The 22868-nt window shown below is 39.5% G+C and overlaps 1 protein-coding gene across 1 annotated transcript in view; it reads left to right on the top strand.

The window, feature by feature from the left end:
• The window catches only part of Frmd3 (FERM domain containing 3), a 195163-nt gene that overhangs the window by 124875 nt on the left and 47420 nt on the right, over positions 1-22868 (top strand). Inside the window, exons 6-7 of the mRNA XM_032896836.1 lie at positions 10855-10991; positions 19838-19925. Of these exons, the coding sequence (XP_032752727.1) occupies positions 10855-10991; positions 19838-19925 (225 nt within the window). The remainder of the gene's footprint in view (positions 1-10854; positions 10992-19837; positions 19926-22868) is intronic.

Genomic DNA, 22868 nt, shown 5'->3' with positions numbered 1-22868 from the left:
TCTGTTAAGTGTACTCCTGGAAACTACTTTGAGTTATTCTTCATTCCGTAGCCCATATTTAAGTTCACATGTTTGTTGATTGATTTTCCTTTCTTCAGTGTTCTCCATTTTCTTACCTAAAGGCAACTGGATTTTTTTTTTTTTTGCCTAACATCTTATAATGTGTTGAATATTACTTCATGCTATACACTGTTATACTTTATAAATTAAACAGGACTATAGAACTCATTTAATTTCTTTATTTTATGCCCAAAATATTGTATGAGGCAATTGCTTCTAACCAAAAAGAGTACTTTAAGGGTGCATCTCTGTTTTTGAGTCATGATTCACACTGACAGTGAACACCCAAGTTGCGTCTCAATTTTCATATTCATTGTTGATGCTATAAAAGCCAAAGCAAACAACAGATACCATTGATCATACCCTTTCTTGCCGATAGCTCTGATATATGTCTAGTATGTATGCCTAGAAGAGGAATGTATTAATCATAATACTTGCCTAAATACTCCCATATTGCTTTCTAAAACTACATGTCAGTAATTTGTAGAAGTACATGGATGTTTCTATCTTCTCATGTCACTGCCATCTTCCACATTTTTAGAAGTATATGGACATAAAGTGGGGTGGGGGTTTTTTTTGGTTTTGGTTTTTTTTTTTTTGTGCTTACATTTGTCTGCTTTATTATAAGTTTGAGCATCTCTTGCTACCCATTTTGGGTTTTGGATGTGGTGTTTTCATATGTATTGAGCGTTTTTCTACTGATCATCCTAATCATTTTTTTACCAATTTATAGGAATTCTATGTATCAGCCCTATAAACATCCGATTTTGCAAGTATGTTCCTTAAATTGGATTTTTTTACTTTGACTAAAATGTTATTTAATAAAGGGAAGTATTTTTATTTATTTTTTCTTCCATCTTTATTAAATTGAGTATTTCTTGTTTACATTTCAAATGTTATTCCCTTTCCTGGTTTCCTGTCCATCAGCCCCTTAATCCCTACCCCTCCCCTTCTATATCGGTGTTTCCCTCCCCATCCAACCCCCATTACCATCCCCGCGAACAATCCCCTACACTGGGGGGTCCAACCTTGCAGGACCAAGGGCTTCAAAGGAAGTATTTTTTATGTTAATATAATCCAGTTAATCAATTTTTGCCTATTTGACCAAGTATACTATATCTTCAGCAGTGCATTCTTACTGCTCATTTCTGGAGATAACCAATGGCATTGGTGATACTTTATAATGATTGTGGAGAGGTGGGTGAGACACCTTTAGCCAAAAACTCAAAAAAGAGATAACTTATTTTTGGTACTGGAAGTTTTATTTCATAACATATGGTGTCTAGTTGTAATCTTTCACCAATATATGACAATTTAGAAAAAATATTTATATATACACAGACATGCATATATACATATATACACTTTAGAAAATTCAAAAGTACTATGTTTCCTAATGGTATTTACAAGATGATCTTTTTTTACTGTTAATTGATCTTTCCCATTTCCTCACTACTCTACCCTCCAATCCGCACCCTACTTTTTTTTTTCATGTACATTTGTGTATTTATTTGGATATTGGGGTTTGCACAAATATTATACTACCAAGATACACCCCTGGTCCAATCTGATGGATTTTCCAAAGTGTCATATTAAAATACATAGTTTAATGTGAAACCAGTAGAAGGAGCCAAATAGTAGTAACCAAATATAACAAAGGCTACAAATAACAAACCTAAAAACAACATCATCCTGAATGGTAGAATACAACACAATCTTTCTAATGTCAGGAATGAGAGAAAGCCCTGTGCTCATTCTATTCTTTTTTTTTTTTTTTTTTTTTTTTTTTTTTTTTTTTTTTTAACTTTTTTTTTTTTTTTTATTAACTTGAATATTTCTTATATACATTTGAGTGTTATTCCCTTTCCTGGTTTCCGGCAAACATCCCCTCCCCCCTCCCCTTCCTTATGGGTGTTCCCTCCCCACCCTCCCCCATTGCCACCCTCACCCCAACAGTCTAGTTCACTGGGGGTTCAGTCTTAGCAGGACCCAGGGCTTCCCCTTCCACTGGTGCTCTTACTAGGATATTCATTGCTACCTATGAGGTCAGAGTCCAGGGTCAGTCCATGTATAGTCTTTAGGTAGTGGCTTAGTCCCTGGAAGCTCTGGTTGCTTGGCATTGTTGTACATATGGGGTCTCGAGCCCCTTCAAGTTCTTCCAGTTCTTTCTCTGATTCCTTCAACGGGGGTCCTATTCTCAGTTCAGTGGTTTGCTGCTGGCATTCGCCTCTGTATTGGCTGTATTCTGGCTGTGTCTCTCAGGAGCGATCTACACTTCTTTACTTCTTTGCTTCATCCATCTTGTCTAATTGGGTGGCTGTATATATATGGGCCACATGTGGGGCAGGCTCTGAATGGGTGTTCCTTCAGTCTCTGTTTTAATCTTTGCCTCTCTTCCCTGCCAAGGGTATTCTTGTTCCCTTTTAAAGAAGGAGGGGGCCCTGCAGCAGCTCTCTGCTCCCAGAACCCGTGGGAGAGATACCTTTTGCCTGGTCGGTGGGCACTCCTGAGGCTGCAGAGCGGAAGAGACCACCAACACTGCCCACCCTGCCCACATCCCCTGACCCAAGAGGAAACTGTACAAGGCCTCTGGGTTCCTGTGGGGAGGGGCCAGGAGCAGCAGGAGCCCTGCCTGAGACACCGCCGGATCCTGAAGGAAACAGACCGGAGGAAAATACCGGAGGCCATCTGGAACCCTGGTGCACGGAGGCTCCCGGAAGAGGCGGCGAGATCTTCCCCCTGTCGCTGCCACCACTGGAGAGCCCGTGGGCAGAACCCAGCGAGCCCAGAACTCGAGCCTCGGGGCCACAGGTAAGACTAACTTATCTGCTGCAAGTGACTTGCCTGGTGAACTCAAGGCACAGGTCCACAGGAACAGCTGAAGACCTGTAGAAAGGAAAACTACACGCCCAAAAGCAGAACACTCTGTCCCCATAACTGACTGAAAGAGAGGAAAACAGGTCTACAGCACTCCTGACACAGGCCTATAGGACAGTTTAGCCACTGTCAGAAATAGCAGAACAAAGTAACACTAGAGATAATTTGATGGCTAGAGGCAAGCGAACCCAAGCAACAGAAACCAAGACTACATGGCACCATCGAGCCCAATTCTCCCATCAAACAAACATGGAATATCCAAACACACCAGAAAAAGCAAGATCTAGATTCAAAATCATATTTGATCATGATGCTGGAGAACTTCAAGAAAGACGTGATGAACTCCCTTAGAGAAACAAGTAGAAGCCTACAGAGAGAATCGCAAAAATGCATGAAAAGAATTCCAGGAAAACATAAATAAACAAGTAGAAGCCCATACAGAGGAGACACAAAAATCCCTGAAAGAATTAAAGGAAAACACAATCAAACAGTGGAAGGAATTAAAAATGGAAATAGAAGCAATCAAGAAAGAACACATGGAAACAACCCTGGATATAGAAAACCAAAAGAAGAGACAAGGAGCTGTAGATACAAGCTTTACCAACAGAATACAAGAGATGGAAGAGAGAATCTCAGGAGCAGAAGATTCCATAGAAATCATTGACTCAACTGTCAAAGATAATGTAAAGCGGAAAAAGCTACTGGTCCAAAACATACAGGAAATCCAGGACTCAATGAGAAGATCAAACCTAAGGATAATAGGTATAGAAGAGAGTGAAGACTCCCAGCTCAAAGGACCAGTACATATCTTCAACAAAATCATAGAAGAAAACTTCCCAACCTAAAAAGAGATACCCATAGGCATACAAGAAGCCTACAGAACTCCAAATAGATTGACCAGAAAAGAAACACCTCCGTCACATAATAGTCAAAACACCAAACGCACAAAATAAGGAAAAGAATATTAAAAAAGCAGTAAGGAAAAAGGTCAAGTAACATATAAAGGCAGACCTATCAGAATCACACCAGACTTTTTACCAGAAACTATGAAGGCCAGAAGATCCTGGACTGATGTCATACAGACCCTAAGAGAACACAAATGCCAGCCCAGGCTACTGTATCCTGCAAAACTCTCAATTAACATAGATGGAGAAACCAAGATATTCCATGACAAAACCAAATTTACACAATATCTTTCTACAAATCCAGCACTACAAAGGATAATAAATGGTAAAGCCCAACATAAGGAGGCAAGCTATACCCAAGAAGAGGCAAGAAACTAATCGTTTGGCAACAAAACAAAGAGAAGAAAAGCACACAAACATAACACATCCACGTATGAATATAACAGGAAGCAATAATCACTATTCCTTAATATCTCTCAACATCAATGGCCTCAACTCCCCAATAAAAAGACATAGATTAACAAACTGGATACGCAACGAGGACCCTGCATTCTGCTGCCTACAGGAAACACACCTCAGAGACAAAGACAGACACTACCTCAGAGTGAAAGACTGGAAAACAACTTTCCAGGCAAATGGTCGGAAGAAGCAAGCTGGAGTAGCCATTCTAATATCAAATAAAGTCAATTTTCAACTAAAAGTCATCAAAAAAGATAAGGAAGGACACTTTATATTTATCAAAGGAAAAATCCACCAAGATGAACTCTCAATCCTAAATATCTATGCCCCAAATACAAGGGCACCTACATACGTAAAAGAAACCTTACTAAAGCTCAAAACACACATTGCACCTCACACAATAATAGTAGGAGACTTCAACACCCCACTCTCATCAATGGACAGATCATGGAAACAGAAATTAAACAGAGACGTAGACAGACTAAGAGAAGTCATGAGCCAAATGGACTTAACGGATATTTATAGAACATTCTACCCTAATACAAAAGGATATACCTTCTTCTCAGCTCCTCATGGTACTTTCTCCAAAATTGACCATATAATTGGTCAAAAAACGGGCCTCAACAGGTACAGAAAGATAGAAATAATCCCATGCGTGCTATCGGACCACCACGGCCTAAAGCTGGTCTTCAATAACAATAAGGGAAGAATGCCCACATATACGTGGAAATTGAACAATGCTCTACTCAATGATAACCTGGTCAAGGAAGAAATAAAGAAAGAATTAAAAACTTTTTAGAATTTAATGAAAATGAAGGTACAACATACCCAAACTTATGGGACACGATGAAAGCTGTGCTAAGAGAGGAAAACTCATAGCGCTAAGTGCCTGCAGAAAGAAACAGGAAAGAGCATATGTCAGCAGCTTGACAGCACACCTAAAAGCTCTAGAACAAAAAGAAGCAAATACACCCAGGAGGAGTAGAAGGCAGGAAATAATCAAACTCAGAGCTGAAATCAACCAAGTAGAAACAAAAAGGACCATAGAAAGAATCAACAGAACCAAAAGTTGGTTCTTTGAGAAAATCAACAAGATAGATAAACCCTTAGCCAGACTAACGAGAGGGACACAGAGAGTGTGTCCAAATTAACAAAATCAGAAATGAAAAAGGGAGACATAACTACAGATTCAGAGGAAATTCAAAATATCATCAGATCTTACTATAAAAGCCTATACTCAACAAAACTTGAAAATCTGCAGGAAATGGACAATTTCCTAGACAGATACCAGGTACCGAAGTTAAATCAGGAACAGATAAACCAGTTAAACAACCCCATAACTCCTAAGGAAATAGAAGCAGTCATTAAAGGACTCCCAACCAAAAAGAGCCCAGGTCCAGACGGGTTTAGTGCAGAATTCTATCAGACCTTCATAGAAGACCTCATACCAATATTATCCAAACTATTCCACAAATTGAAACAGATGGAGCACTACGAACTCCTTCTATGAAGCCACAATTACTCTTATACCTAAACCACACAAAGACCCAACAAAGAAAGAGAACTTCAGACCAATTTCCTTATGAACATCGACGCAAAAAATACTCAACAAAATTCTGGCAAACCAATCCAAGAGCACATCAAAACAATCATCCACCATGATCAAGTAGGTTTCATCCCAGGCATGCAGGGATGGTTTAATATCTGAAAACCATCAACGTGATCCATTATATAAACAAACTGAAAGAACAAAACCACATGATCATTTCATTAGATGCTGAGAAAGCATTTGACAAAATTCAACACCCCTTCATGATAAAAGTCCTGGAAAGAATAGGAATCCAAGGCCCATACCTAAACATAGTAAAAGCCATATACAGCAAACCAGTGGCTAACATTAAACTAAATGGAGAGAAACTTGAAGCAATCCCACTAAAATCAGGGACTAGACAAGGCTGCCCACTCTCTCCCTACTTATTCAATATAGTTCTTGAAGTTCTAGCCAGAGCAATCAGACAACAAAAAGGAGGTCAAGGGATACAGATCGGAAAAGAAGAAGTCAAAATATCACTATTTGCAGATGATATGATAGTATATTTAAGTGATCCCAAAAGTTCCACCAGAGAACTACTAAAGCTGATAAACAACTTCAGCAAAGTGGCTGGGTATAAAATTAACTCAAATAAATCAGTAGCCTTCCTCTACACAAAAGAGAAACAAGCCGAGAAAGAAATTAGGGAAACGACACCCTTCATAATAGACCCAAATTATATAAAGTACCTCGGTGTGACTTTAACCAAGCAAGTAAAAGATTTGTACAACAAGAACTTCAAGACTCTGAAGAAAGAAATTGAAGAAGACCTCAGAAGATGGAAAGATCTCCCATGCTCATGGATTGGCAGGATTAATATAGTAAAAATGGCCATTCTGCCAAAAGCGATCTACAGATTCAATGCAATCCCCATCAAAATACCAATCCAATTCTTCAAAGAGTTAGACAGAACAATTTGCAAATTCATCTGGAATAACAAAAAACCCAGGATAGCTAAAACTATGCTCAACAATAAAAGGACTTCGGGGGGAATCGCTATCCCTGAACTCAAGCAGTATTACAGAGCAATTGTAATAAAAACTGCATGGTATTGGTACAGAGACAGACAGATAGACCAATGGAATAGAATTGAAGACCCAGAAATGAACCCACACACCTATGGTCACTTGATTTTTGACAAAGGAGCCAAATCCATCCAATGGAAAAAAGATAGCATTTTCAGCAAATGGTGCTGGTTCAACTGGAGGTCAACATGTAGAAGAATGCAGATCGATCCATGCTTATCACCCTGTACAAAGCTTAAGTCCAAGTGGATCAAGGACCTCCACATCAAACCAGACACACTCAAACTAATAGAAGAAAAAAACTAGGGAAGCATCTGGAACACATGGGCACTGGAAAAAATTTCCTGAACAAAACACCAATGGCTTATGCTCTAAGATCAAGAATCGACAAATGGGATCTCATAAAACTACAAAGCTTCTGTAAGGCAAAGGACACTGTGGTCAGGACAAAACGGCAACCAACAGATTGGGAAAAGATCTTTACCAATCCTACAACAGATAGAGGCCTTATATCCAAAATATACAAAGAACTCAAAAAGTTAGACCGCAGGGAGACAAATAACCCTATTAAAAAATGGGGTTCAGAGCTAAACAAAGAATTCACAGCTGAGGAATGCCGAATGGCTGAGAAACACCTAAAGAAATGTTCAACATCTTTAATCATCAGAAATGCAAATCAAAAACAACCCTGAGATTTCACCTCACACCAGTGAGAATGGCTAAGATCAAAAACTCAGGTGACAGCAAATGCTGGCGAGGATGGGAGAAAAGAGGAACACTCCTCCATTGTTGGTGGGTTGCAGACTGGTACAACCATTCTGGAAATCAGTCTGGAGGTTTCTCAGAAAATTGGACATTGAACTGCCTGAGGATCCAGCTATACCTCTCTTGGGCATATACCCAAAAGATGCCCCAACATATAAAAAAGACACGTGCTCCACTATGTTCATCGCAGCCTTATTTATAATAGCCAGAAGCTGGAAAGAACCCAGATGCCCTTCAACAGAGGAATGGATACAGAAAATGTGGTACATCTACACAATGGAATATTACTCAGCTATCAAAAACAACGACTTTATGAAATTAAATGAGGCAAATGGTTGGAACTGGAAAATATCATTCTGAGTGAGCTAACCCAATCACAGAAAGACATACATGGTATGCACTCACTGATAAGTGGCTATTAGCCCAAATGCTTGAATTACCCTAGTGGCCTAGAACAAATGAAACTCAAGACGGATGATCAAAATGTGAAGGCTTCACTCCTTCTTTAAAAGGGGAACAAGAATACCCGTGGCAGGGAAGAGAGAGGCAAAGATTAAAACAGAGACTGAAGGAACACCCATTCAGAGCCTGCCCCACATGTGGCCCATACATATAGAGCCACCCAATTAGACAAGATGGATGAAGCAAAGAAGTGCAGACCGACAGGAGCCGGATGTAGATCGAACCTGAGAGACACAGCCAGAATACAGCAAATACAGAGGCGAATGCCAGCAGCAAACCACTGAACTGAGAACGGGACGCCCGTTGAAGGAATCAGAGAATGAACTGGAAGAGCTTGAAGGGGCTTGAGACTCCATATGTACAACAATGCCAAGCAACCAGAGCTTCCAGGGACTAAGCCACTACCTAAAGACTATACATGGGCTGACCCTGGACTCTGACCTCATAGGTAGCAATGAATATCCTAGTAAGAGCACCAGTGGAAGGAGAAGCCCTGGGTCCTGCTAAGACTGAACCCCCAGTGAACTAGACTGTCGGGGGAGGGCGGCAATGGGGGGAGGTGGGAGGGAACACCCATAAGGAAGGGGGGAGGGAAGGATGTTTGCCAAATGTACATAAGAAATACTCAAGTTAATAAAAAAAAAAATTATTCCAAAAAAAAAAAAAAAAAAAAAAAAAAAAAAAAAAAAAGAAGGAGTGAAGCATTCACATTTTGATCATCCGTCTTGAGTTTCATTTGTTCTAGGCATCTAGGGTAATTCAAGCATTTGGGCTAATAGCCACTTATCAGTGAGTGCATACCTTGTGTGTTTTTCTGTGATTGGGTTACCTCACTCAGGATGATATTTTCCAGTTCCGACCATTTGCCTCGAATTTCATAAAAAGTCGTTGTTTTTGATAGCTGAGTAATATTCCATTGTGTAGATGTACCACATTTTCTGTATCCATTCCTCTGTTGAAGGGCATCTGGGTTCTTTCCAGCTTCTGGCTATTATAAATAAGGCTGCGATGAACATAGTGGAGCACGTGTCTTTTTTTATGTTGGGGCTTCTTTTGGGTATCGCCCAAGAGAGGTATAGCTGGATCCTCAGGCAGTTCAATGTCCAATTTTCTGAGGAACCTCCAGACTGATTTCCAGAATGGTTGTACCAGTCTGCAACCCCACCAACAATGGAGGAGTGTTCCTCTTTCTCCGATCCTCTTCAGCATTTGCTGTCACCTGAGTTTTTGATCTTAGCCATTCTCACTGGTGTGAGGTGAAATCTCAGGGTTGTTTTGATTTGCATTTCCCTGATGACTAAAGATGTTGAACATTTCTTTAGGTGTTTCTCAGCCATCCAGCATTCCTCAGCTGTGAATTCTTTGTTTAGCTCTGAACCCCATTTTTTAATAGGGTTATTTGTCTCCCCTCGGTCTAACTTTTGAGTTCTTTGTATATTTTGGATATAAGGCCTCTATCTGTTGTAGGATTGGTAAAGATCTTTTCCCAATCTGTTGGTTGCCGTTTGTCCTAACCACAGTGTCCTTTGCCTTACAGAAGCTTTGCAGTTTTATGAGATCCCATTTGTCGATTCTTGATCTTAGAGCATCGCCATTGGTGTTTTGTTCAGGAAATTTTTCCAGTGCCCATGTGTTCCAGATGCTTCCCTAGTTTTTCTTCTATTAGTTTGAGTGTGTCTGGTTTGATGTGGAGGTCCTTGATCCACTTGGACTTAAGCTTTGTACAGGGTGATAAGCATGGATCGATCTGCATTCTTCTACATGTTGACCTCCAGTTGAACCAGCACCATTTGCTGAAAATGCTATTTTTTTTTTCCATTGGATGGATTTGGCTCCTTTGTCAAAAAATCAAGTGACCATAGGTGTGTGGGTTCATTTCTCGCACCCTACTTAATCCTTTTTCTTTCATTTTTGTTCTACGTCCCTTTTATGCAATATATTTTATTTTCCAATCCTTGAAAGATCTCCTCATCCCCCAGAGCTTCATATTATTTGCCTACATCTGTGAATATTCCAAATGAAACATACATACTAAATTTAAAACCTAACATCTATAAGTAGGAGTAAGCCTGCAATTTTGGCCTTAATGAGTCTTGATTGTCACACTCCAAGTAATTGTTTCCAGTTCAATCCATTTATGTGAAATTTAATTTTGCTTAACAGCTTGAATAATGTGGATCTGAAACATAGTTTCATTACTTATTCATTAGTTGACTGCTATCTAAGCTATTTCCATTTCCTGAATATTATGATTAAGGTAGCAATGAACACGGATGAGTGACCCTCTATGCATTTAGATACACAGTCTAATTGGATATGTGCTACACAGAGGATGTTATTTTTTAATAATAACAGTGATTTAACTAATAACATTAGTGGCTGAAAGTTCTGTGAATCTTAGGAAATCTGAAAGAATAAAATCATTGCGCATCCTAAGTGCCAATAGTGTCCTAATGAAAAACAACACTTAGCGAAAATATTTTATGACACAGAAAATGAGACACAGAAAGTGTTAACAAGCACCCATACTCACATAGCCAGAAGTGAACATAAATATGTCTTTAGAAAATGAGACTGGTGGTTTCCCCATAAGCACGAATGGATTATATTGTATAAGTTCAGTCTATTTTATTTTGAGTGGTAGAAGACCTTATATATATTTTATGATTGTGTTGTTTTTAATTTTTCTCTTCTCTCTCTCTCCTTTTTTTTAATGGTTACAGCTGAGTTTGGTGATTACTATCCTGATGAGCATCCTGAGAATTATATCAGTGAATTTGAAATTTTTCCCAAGCAGTCACAGAAGTTAGAGAGAAAAATCATGGAAATTCATAACAATGAACTCAGGTAATTTTAGTAAAAATCTAAAGATGAAAAGTTTCCTTACTATGTAGGAGGTGAAAATCATGTTAAGCCAAAGTATTTGAAATGTCAATGGCAACTTGAGCTTACAGAGAAATGTTTCTGGGTTCCACAAAAGATGACCTCAGTAATATAAGATGTTTCCAAGATAGCCATCTATGAGTGAACAGAAGTTAGAAAAGTAATACATTTCGTGATGCAAATACATTGCTAACCCTTCTGGGTTTTTGAAAATAAATCTAAGGTTAATAATCTATCTTTTTAAATTTGAATTTTGCTTTTTCCTTTCTTATGGACCTTGCCAGAAGTATTAATTCTATGTATAGTGAGATTCATTGAAAATATTCCATGTTCTGATTTCAAGACATAAAGAACTCCCTTAGAGAAACACAGGAAAACATAAATAAACAGGTAGAAGCCTATAGAGAGGAATCACAAAAATCCCTGAAAGAATTCCAGGAAAACACAAACAGGTGAAGGAATTAAAAATGGAAATAGAAGCAATAAAGAAAGCACAAAGGGAGACAACCCTGGATACAGAAACCAAAGGAAGAGACAAGGAGCCATAGATACAAACATCACCAACAAAGTAGAAGAGATAGAAGAGAGAATCTCAGAAGCAGAAGATTCCATAGAAATCATCAACACAACTGTCAAAGATTATGTAAAATGGAAAAGGCTACTGGCCCAAAACATACAGGAAATACAGGGCACAGGGAGGATAATAGGTATAAAAAAGAATGAAGATTCCCAAATTAAAGAGCCAGTAAATATCTTCAACAAAATCATAGAAGAAAACTCCCCTAACCTAAAGAAAGTGATGCCCATAAATATACAAGAAGCTTACAGAACTCCAAAAAGATTGGACCAGAATGAAACTCCTCCCGTCACATAATAGTCAAAACACCAAATGCACAAAACAAAGAAAGATTATTAAAAGCAGTAAGGGAAAAAGGTCAAGTAACATATAAAGGCAGACCTATCAGAATTACAGCAGACTTCTCCCCTGACACTATGAAAGCCAGAAGATCCTGGACAGATGTCATACAGACCCTAAGAGAACACAAATGCCAGCCCAGGTTACTGTATTCAGCAAAACTCTCAATTAACATAGATGGAGAAACCAAAATATTCCATGACAAAACCAACTTTACACAATATATTTCTATAAATCCAGCCCTACAAAGGATAATAAATGGTAAAATCCAACACAAGGAAGCAAGCTACACCCTAGGAAAAACAATAAACTAATCGTTTTGCAACAAAACAGAAGACAAGCACACAAGCATATTCTTACATCCAAATACAAAGGTAACAGGAATCTACAATCACTATTCCTTAATATTTTCAACATCAATGGACTCAATTTCCCTATAAAAAGACACAGACCAACAAACTGGATATGTAATGAGGACCCAGCATTTTGCTGCCTACAGGAAACACACCTCAGAGACAAAGACAGGCACTACTTCAGAGTAAAAGGCTGGAAAACAACTTTCCAACAAATGGTCTGAAGAAGCAAGCTGGAGTAGCCATTCTAATATCGAATAAAATTGATAAATCAAATAAAGATCGTCCAGGATCTTCTAGCTTTCATAGTCATTCGTGGGAAATCTAGTGTAATTCTGACAGGTCCTTCTTTATATGTTACTTGGCCTTTTTCCCTTACTGCTTTTAATATTCTTTCTTTGTTTTGTGCATTGGTATTTTGACCATTATGTGGCAGGCAAAGTTTTTTTTTGGTCCAATCTATTTGGAGTTTTGTAGGTTTCTTGTATGATTATGGGCATCTCTTTCTTTATGTTAGGGAAGTTTTCTTCTGATTTTGTTGAAGATATTTACTGGCTCTATAAGTTGGGAATCTTCATTCTTTTTTATACCTATTATCCTCCCTGTGTCCTGTATTTCCTGTATGTTTTGGGCCAGTAGCCTTTTCTGTTTTACATTATCTTTGACAGTTGCGTCGATGATTTCTATGGAATCGTCTGCTCCTGACATTCTCTCTTCTATCTCTTGTATTCTGTTGCTGATGCTTGTATCTATGGCTCCTTGTCTCTTCCTTTGGTTTTCTTTTTTTTTAGATCCAATTGATAAGATATAATTGCCTACTTGAACATACAAAGCCCGGTACCATCCATCCCTTAGGAACATCAATAACAACCTGTAAATACACAGGGCAGAATCTTTTTTTTTTTTTTCACACTAGGATCAAAGTTGCTGAGACTAACTTACCAATTACTGGGCTCTTGGTGTGTATAATTATTATACTTATCAGTGAGAGTAAATGTAGAAGTAGACATTGAGAAGACCGTGGCTCTGACAATAGGTAAGGAAAGGTGGGGGGGGTCTCTCCTTTTAATACTATTATGCTCAGCAGTGTAAGTCTTCGCTTCTTCAGTGCGTTCCTTAGTTTGACCAACTTGAACATCCCCATCTGTCTTTTTGTACCTGACCATTTTCTTTTCGTTTTTCATTTTTATTGGATATTCTTTTTAATCTACATTTCAAATATCCTCTTTCCTTGTTTCCCAACAGGAAACCCCCTATTATATCCCCCTACCCCATGCCTCCATGAGGGCACTTCCTGACCAACCCTCCCACCTCCCTGCCCTGGCATTCCCGTACACTGGGGAATCAAGTCTTCACAGGATGAAGGGCCTCTCCTCCTATTGATGCCAAATAAGCCTCCAGCCTCTGCTACATATGCAGCTGGAACCATGGGTTGCTCCATGTGTACTCTTTGGATGGTGGTTTACACCCTGGGAGCCCTGGAGTGTATGGTTGGTTGATATTGTTCTTCCTATGAGGTTGCATGCACCCACAGCTACCTCAGTCTTTTCTCTAACTGTTCCATTGGGGACCCCATTCTCAGTCCAAAGGTTGACTGCAAGCATCCACCTCTGTATTTGTCAGGCTCTGGTAGAGCCTCTTAGGAGGCACTTATATCAGGCTCCTGTCAGTATGCACCTCTTGGAATCAGGAGACACTTATGTCAGGCTCTTGTCAGTATGCACCTCTTGGAATCCCAAATAGTAACTGGACTAGGTGACTGCATGTGGGATGAATCCCCATGTGTGGCAGTATCTGAGTGGCCTTTCCTCAGTCTCTGTACTTCCTTCTGTGAGTATTTTGTTCCCCCTTCTAAAAAGTACTGAAGCATCCACACTTTGGTCTCTCTTCTTGAGCTTCATGTTATCTGTAAATTGTGTCTTGGATATTCTGAACTTTTGGGCTAATATCCCCTTATCAGTGAGTGCATATCATGTGTGTTTTTCTGCCATTGGGTTACCTCACTCAGGATGATGCTTTCTAATTCCTATTTCTTTTTTTTTCTTTTATTAACTTGAGTATTTCTTATTTACATTTCGAATGTTATTCCCTTTCCCGGTTACTGGGCCAATATTCCCCTAACTCCCCCTCCCCTTCTATATGGGTGTTCCCCTCCCCATCCTCCCCCCATTACTGCCCTCCCCCCAACAATTACGTTCACTGGGGGTTCAGTCTTGGCGGGACCAAGGGCTTCCCCTTCCACTGGTGCTCTTACTAGGCCATTCATTGCTACCTATGAGGTTGGAGCCCAGGGTCAGTCCATGTATAGTCTTTGGGTAGTGGCTTAGTCCCTGGAAGCTGTGGTTGGTTGGCTTTGTTGTTCATATGGGGTCTCCAACCCCTTCAAGCTCTTTCAGTCCTTTCTCTGATTCCTTCAACGGGGGTCCTGAACTCAGTTACAAACCAGATACACTCAAACTAATAGAAGAAAAAGTGGAGAAGCAACTCGAACACATGGGCACTGGAGAAAATTTCCTGAACAAAACACCAATGGCTTATGCTCTAAGATCAAGAATCGACAAATGGGATCTCATAAAACTGCAAAGCTTCTGTAAAGCAAAGGACACTGTGGTTAGGACAAAACGGCAACCAACAGATTGGGAAAAGATCTTTACCAATCCTACAACACATAGAGGCCTTATATCCAAAATATACAAAGAACACAAGAAGTTAGACCGCAGGGAGACAAATAACCCTATTAAAAAATGGAGTTCAGAGCTAAACAAAGAATTCACAGCTGAGGAATGTCGAATGGCTGACAAACACCTAAAGAAATGTTCAGTATATTTACTCATAAGGGAAATGCAAATCAAAACAACCCTGAGATTTCACCTCACACCAGTGAGAATGGCTAAGATCAAAAACTCAGGCGACAGCAAATGCTGGCGAAGATGTGGAGAAAGAGGAACACTCCTCCATTGTTGGTGGGGTTGCAGACTGGTACAACCATTCTGGAAATCAGTCTGGAGGTTCCTCAGAAAATTGGACATTGAACTACCTGAGGATCCAGCTATACCTCTCTTGGGCATATACCCAAAAGATGCCCCAACATATAAAAAAGACACGTGCTCCACTATGTTCATCGTAGCCTTATTTATAATAGCCAGAAGCTGGAAAGAACCCAGATGCCCTTCAACAGAGGAATGGATACAGAAAATGTGGTACATCTACACAATGGAATATTACTCAGCTATCAAAAACAATGACTTTATGAAATTCATAGGCAAATGAATGGAACTGGAAAATATCATCCTGAGTGAGGTAACCCAATCACAGAAAAACACACATGGTATGCACTCATTGATAAGTGGCTATTAGCCCAAATGCTTGAATGCCTAGATGCCTAGAACAAATGAAACTCAAGACGGATGATCAAAATGTGAATGCTTCACTCCTTCTTTAAAAGGGGAACAAGAATACCCTTGGCAGGGAATAGGGAGGCAAAAGATTAAAACAGACACAGAAGGAACACCCATTCAGAGCCTGCCCCACATGTGGCCCATACATATACAGCCACCCAATTAGACAAGATGGATGAAGCAAAGAAGTGCAGGCTGACAGGAGCCGGATATAGATCTCTCCTGAGAGACACAGCCAGAATACAGGAAATACATAGGCGAATGCCAGCAGCAAACCACTGAACTGAGAATAGGACCCCTGTTGAAGGAATCAGAGAAAGGACTGGAAGTACTTGAAGGGGCTTGAGACCCCATATGAACAACAATGCCAACCAACCAGAGCTTCCAGGGACTAAGCCACTACCCAAAGACTATACATAGACTGACCCTGGACTCTAACCTCATAGGTAGCAATGAATAGCCTAGTAAGAGCACCAGTGGAAGGGGAAGCCCTTGGTCCTGCTAAGACTGAACCCCCAGTGAACGTGATTGTTGGGGGAGGCGGTAATGGGGCAGGATGGGGAGGGAACAACCATATAGAAGGGAGGGAAGGGGTTAGGGGATGTTGGTCCGAAACCGGAAAGGAATAGCAATCGAAATGTAAATAAAAATGCTCAAGTCAATAAAGAAAAAAAAAACGTACAGAAAACTGTCCATTAATAAACAAATCCCAGCATCCCAAGGGCTTGGTGTATCTAAAAAAAAAAATTACTAGTGGATTCTTGCCCATCACATTGTTTGCCATCTGTTGTTGTAAAAATATAAAAATAGTATAAGTACAGTTGTCTTTTACCCCGCTATGTCCGCACTGTGGTTCCCCAACATACAAAGCCTGGTACCATCCATCCCTTAGGAACATTAATAACAACTTGCAAATACACAGAACAGAATCTTAACATCACCCGCCATGCCTTCTCACCCTCTCCTCTCCTGTCTCTTCTTCTTCCTTTGGTTTTCTATATCCAGGGTTTTCTCCCTTTGTTCTTTCTTTATTGTTTCTATTTCAATTTTCAATTCCTTCACCTGTTTGATTTTGATTTCCTGTAATTCATTCAGGGATTTTTGTGTTTCCTCTCTAAGGGTTTCTACTTGTTTACTTGTGTTTTCCTGCATTTCTCTAAAGGAGTTCTCTATGTCTTTCTTAAAGTCTTCCATCATCATGATCAAATGTGATTTTAAATCTAGATCTTGCTTTACTGGTGTGTTTGGATATTCAGTGTTTGCTTTGGTGGGATAATTGGGCTCTGATGATGCCATGTAGTCTTGCTTTCTGTTGCTTGGGTTTCTGTGCTTGCCTCTCACCATCAGGTTGTCTCTGGTGTTACCTTGTTTTGCTATTTCTGACAGTGGCTTTTCTGTCTTATAGGCCTGTGTGTTAGGAGTGCTGTATTCCTGTTTTCCTATTTTCTTTCAGCCAGTTATGGGAACAGAGTGCTCTGCTTTCAGGCATGTAGTCATTCCTGTCCACTTGCTTTCAGCTGTCCCTGTGGGTGGGAACCAGAAGGGCCTGCCCCTACTTCTCCTGAGTCCCTGTGCACAGGGGGCCCACCTCCCTAGTCAGAAATGTGGGCAGATAGTAGTCTCCTCTTGTTTCCCAGGTGTGTCTGCCTCTCTGAAGGTCTAGCTCTCTTTCCCACAGTATTTGGTTGCAGGGAGCTGTTTGACCAGGTCCTTTCCAATCTGGGTGCAGTCTGGACTGCAGGGCTCCTGCAGCTTGATTGCCTCTATCTTCCTGTGCCCAGAGTCCCCATACAGTTTCCTCTTGGGCCAGGGATGTAGGCAAAGGTAGGCAGAAGTGGCAGTGTCTCCTGCCCTCCTGACTCAGGATTGCCCACACGTCTGGGCAATAAACTCTATCTTCCACAGAGTTTGGGAGCAGGGAGCTATGGGTTAGGATCAGCAAGGTTTGAGCACCAGCTAGAAACCGTAAGCGTGCGGTCCCAGAGGAATTTTGTTTTTGTGTGACCTGAGTCCACCAGGCAGGTCACTAGGAGCAGAAAAGTTGGTCTTACCTCTGGTCTCGGGCCTGAAGTCGCTCCTTGGGGCTGGGTTTCAGCTCTCCATGAGGGCAGCCACCAGAAGGGCCTGCCCCACCTTCTCTAGGGTCCCTGTTCACAGGAGTCCCAGATGGCGTTAGGCGTTTTCCTCTAGTCAGAAATGTGGGTAGGGAATAGTCTCCTCTGGTTTCCCACATGTTTCTGCCCCTCTGAAGGTCTAGCTCTCCCTCCCACGGGATCTGGGTGCACGGAGCTGTTTGACCAGGTCTGTTCAGAGCAACTTGCTTTTTCTAATCATCATGGAGAATTTGTTTTTTCTGCACCATCACTAATGCTAGCCTTTGTCTGTCTTTTTAATTTTAGTATGCCCAGATATGTTAAGGGTTTCTTATAGTTTTAAGTTATATTTTGTTTATTGTAAAGAGGCTGAGCTTATTTTTATATAGTTGTTTACTATTTATACTTCTAAGTTGTTCCATTTTTTCTTGGTTATCTGAATTGTTAAATGCTTTTTGTTCATTATTAGGAGTTTTAAATGTATTTTAGATACTAGTACTTTTTATTTGACCACATTTCTGATATTTTTCACATGCTGTGAATTGCCTATTCATACCTTGGATAGCAACCTCTGATTAGTATAGATTCATGAGTTTAATATCCTCTGCAGTTGGGCAGCAGTGGAACTAATCTCATATTAAGTTTGGTGATTAGAAATTAGATATTGATGATACATAAAAAGAGTGGAGACATAGTCATAAAATACCATGTAGGAAAGGGGAAGTTAATCACCTTCCATTTAGTCAATTTGTTTTCCTATTGTTATTACAAAACACTAGAGTCTGGGTGCTATATTTAGAAATAGATCTATGTAGTTCCCACTATTATAGATTCAAGGAAATGACATGATCATATTTAGCTCTTACTGCGTTGTCATTCTAGAGATGGTGACATGTTGAGCTCATATCTGGAAGTGCAAAGCAGCCTAACAAGAAGCAAGTCATTCAGGGGCCAGGCTTTCTCTGTCTCTCTCTGTCTCTCTGTCTCTCTCTGTCTCCCTGTTTCTATCTCTGTCTTTCTCTCTGTCTCTGTCTCTGTTTCATTCTCTGTCTCTCTGTCTCTCTGTCTCTCTGTCTCTCTCTCTCTATGCATGTGTGTGTGGGTGTGGGTGTGTGTGTGTTTCTTTTATATGTATAGTTACATGCTTACAGAGTGACACAGAACAGTGCAGAGGCAACATTGGGTATCTCTACTTGCTTTCCACCTTATTTGAGATAGTATCTTATTTCTCACTGCTATGTGTACATCAGACTAGCTGGTCTGGAAGATTTTTCCAAGGATTCTCTCTCCACCACCCAGGTTGCAATAAGTCATACTGTTATGTTTGTCTTTTACATGAGTTTTATGAATTCAAACTCAAGTCCTCATTCTTTAACAACAAGTACATTATATACTAAGCCATCATGCTTATTAATAGGAGTGGCTTAGATTCTCTATAGTATGTGAGATGGTCATGTGACTCAGAAGCGGATCTTTGAACTAGAACGTAGTCTCAGTATACAAGCCAGTTCTTCCCGAATCTGTGTTTGCTAACCACCTTTCTCTGCAGCTTGCTACCAAAATAGAGGGAGGTTCTAGAATTAATATTTGAAATTTCCCATGATGATCCAGGGCTCTTTGTATACAGAAGGGTCTGTTTAGACTTGTTGACAGAAAAACAAGATTACCAACTTTGTGGTCTGAATAAGACATATTCATCCTGAAAAGTCTTTTAAAATATGTAGTAAAGAACAGTCTTTTGTTTTATATTAATATTTAGTTTGTGGAGAAATATTTTGTGGTAACTTGATAATATTGACTAACTCTATACTCGTGGAAGTATGGAAAATATACAGCAGTAAATTTTTGTACAATTAGTTATAAAATGTGACATAGAAAAAGGGTTCTACATGGTGAGAAATATTAATAAATGTACCCAGTGTTATTGATGTAAGGACCTTTATTCTATAATTAACTTAGAAAGTAACATTTGATTGATTAAAGGGACTACTATTTCTATTGATTGTATTTCACTTGAATTCTCTATTTTATTTTCTATGTGTCATTTTAGAGGTCAAAGCCCAGCAATGGCTGAATTCAACTTACTCTTGAAAGCTCATACATTGGAAACTTATGGTGTGGATCCTCACCCATGCAAGGTAACTCCCTCACACAACAGGTAACCATATAATCATAAATTTTTCCACAAAAAAAGTATTGGCATGTAGGTATGGTAAAACACTTATGAAATTTATATAGCTATACTAAACAATAAGAATTAGACTATGGTCACATGTTTTGGAAATGATTAGAGTCTATGCCAAAGATCTGGAAATGCTTATTAATTGTTTTCAAGTATCCACATTTTCCAAAATATGGGCTCATTTATTCATGCAATTGATGATTTCTATCATAAAGCGAGCATTTCAAGCAAATGTATTCTTAAGGTCCTTATCAACAAAAGTGTAGTCTTGAAGCCACTCTTTACAACTTTTCTTTCAATCCATCTCCATTCTTTTTTGTGTCCACCTACCTACATACCTACTGTATTACTTTATACCATAGGTCCTAGTGACTTGGCTAGGCTAATACTCAGGTAGTTATACTTTATTAAAATTTCTGTCTTCCATTCTAGATTCTCTATATTTACTCTTAGTGCTACAGCAGCCTCCATAAAGTATTTCTTCCTCCAATTCCACCTTTATTTCCTGGAAACTTTGCCTCTTGGTGCAGACCCAGTATACTCCTAGTTCATTCCTACCACACTCTCTACTTTTCCTTCCAGCCCATCTCCATTTCTTTGTGATACCTACCTACCCACAGAAGCATTCTCTACGATGGATTCCACAGCCACTGCATGTGGTTAGCATACTGAGTGGAAAACAACACACACAGAATGGAACAAAGGCCAAACCAGGTAGCTCTGCCAGGACTACTTCAAAATTATAACTCCAGATGTCTAGATCTCAACAATAAAACACGAGCATGAACAGACAAAATAATGTGCCTCTTCCAGAAGCCACCAATCCTGTTGCATTGGGTGCAGGAAAAACAATGCAGCTGAAACATATGACAAGAACCTCAAAATAGAAATTATAAAAATGCTTTAAATAAACACAGACACATGAATAAAATAATGAAAGAACCTTAAGACATGAGAGTAGAATTTAACAAAGAAATATAAACATACACGAAGGAAAGGAAGGAAGGAAGAAAGAAAGAAAGAAAGAAAGAAAGAAAGAAAGGAAGGAAGGAAGGAAGGAAGAAAGAAAGAAAGAAAAAAGAAAGAAAGAAGGAATAAAAATTCAGAAAGTCAAACGTGAAGCTCAGAGGTAATGCTTACCCAGAGATGAAAAGATATAGAAGAAAGACTCTCAGGTCTTAAGACAAAGTAGAAGAAATTTATAAGTCAGACAAAGTAAATGTGAAATCTAGAAAATAAAAATAATCTTGGTATAATACACCCATAAAATCTGGAACGATGCAAATAATAAGTTCAGAGCAAGGAAAACAAACCCAGGGCAGAGGCAATAAAACACTTTTTATGCAATTTTTGAGAAAAAATAGCACAATCTGAAGAAAGATATTCCTATCAAAGTACAAAAAGCATTCACACCAAAAGAGCCCCAGAAAATAAATTTTCCATGACAAATAATAATCAAAACACTAAATGTATAGAACAAAAGTAAAGGATGTTATAATCTACAGAGAGAGAGAGAGAGAGAGAGAGAGAGAGAGAGAGAGAGAGAGAGAGTTGCTGCAAAATTAAAATAAAAGCTGCCTTTACCCCACACTAGGTCCAGCACCATAGTGCCCCAAGATATCTCACCTGCTTGGCTCTAGCCCATATCACACTGCAGATGGCTTCTCTCTGAGCCCGAGCCTAAGCCTGGCAACAATCTCTCTACCCATCTAGTTCCCAAGACAGGTTGCCACCATGCCAGAAATATACATCCCAATTCTGTGGTGGCGTAGTGTTTCCAGCAAGCCATGTATCTCTTGAACTTAAATGGCCACATGAAAGAGCACACAGCACAATAACTTCTGATCCAATTGATAAGATGTAATTGTTCACCTAGACATACAAAGCCCTGTACACTTCCACCCCTTAAGAATATTCATAACAACCTGTAAATGTGCAGAGAAGAATCTTAACATCTACCTCCATGTTCTCTCAGCTGCCTCTCCCCTTCTCCTTAGTTCCAGTCTCATCCTCTCTAAAACTTTTCTCCCACCAATCCTTCCTTCTCATCACTGACAGGCCTCGTTCTATCTTGTTCCTGCCTTCATCTACGTGATGACATCATCCTACATTTCACCCTTTTTGCCTAATTAAAAAAAAAAAACTTTTCTGTCAAATATAAGCTAAGCACAACTATTATCATTTTGTAATCAAAAGCATAAAATATACCTAACACCCAGTCCAACACCTTATCAGTTCAACAGAACATTTAGTTCTCCATTCCAGCTTAAGAAAGGCTTAAAATCTATGTTATAGTCTGGCTAGCTTGTATACTATCTGATAACTATCTAATAAAATATGCATTTTCAAAGTCTAACAGCCTGATAAGCTATGAGACTATAATCATTCTTCAAACCCATCAGGAAGGTTATCACAGCTTCCAGAACTGAAAGGTGTAGAGATAAATCTCCACTAGCACAGTTCTCTGTTAGCAGCATGTGAGTGCAAGTCTTCAACCTTCTGGTCCAAAATCAACTCATACACTCTTGAAATGCAGAAATCTTGAAGGGCTGATAATTCTAGCTTGGCAAAATTATCAGTCGACTATTCTTCATAGAGTGTCCTTTTTTGGACAGTATTATTAGTCTGTAGATAAAATAGGCAGTTTCTGCCCAGTGGCTTCCTAGCCACAAAGTATTACCTCCCCTGGAGATAGAGATGTTCAATTTTTTTCATTAAATCTGGCAAAGGGGAACTGTTATGAGCCCATATGTCTTAACAAAAGGTAAATAACTTTAAATCTCATATTTTGAGGATTTCTGACGTTTTTGAAAACCATCTATCTATATAAGGTAATCTGGACTGTTCTCCATTAACTATCTTATTATCTTGAAAGTAATCTAACAAACTCAGGGCCATG

Source organism: Rattus rattus, chromosome 1 (assembly GCF_011064425.1).
Source record: "Rattus rattus isolate New Zealand chromosome 1, Rrattus_CSIRO_v1, whole genome shotgun sequence".
NCBI lineage: Eukaryota > Metazoa > Chordata > Mammalia > Rodentia > Muridae > Rattus > Rattus rattus.
Note: the sequence above shows the minus strand (reverse complement) of the source record. Positions and strands in the feature narration are given on the sequence as shown.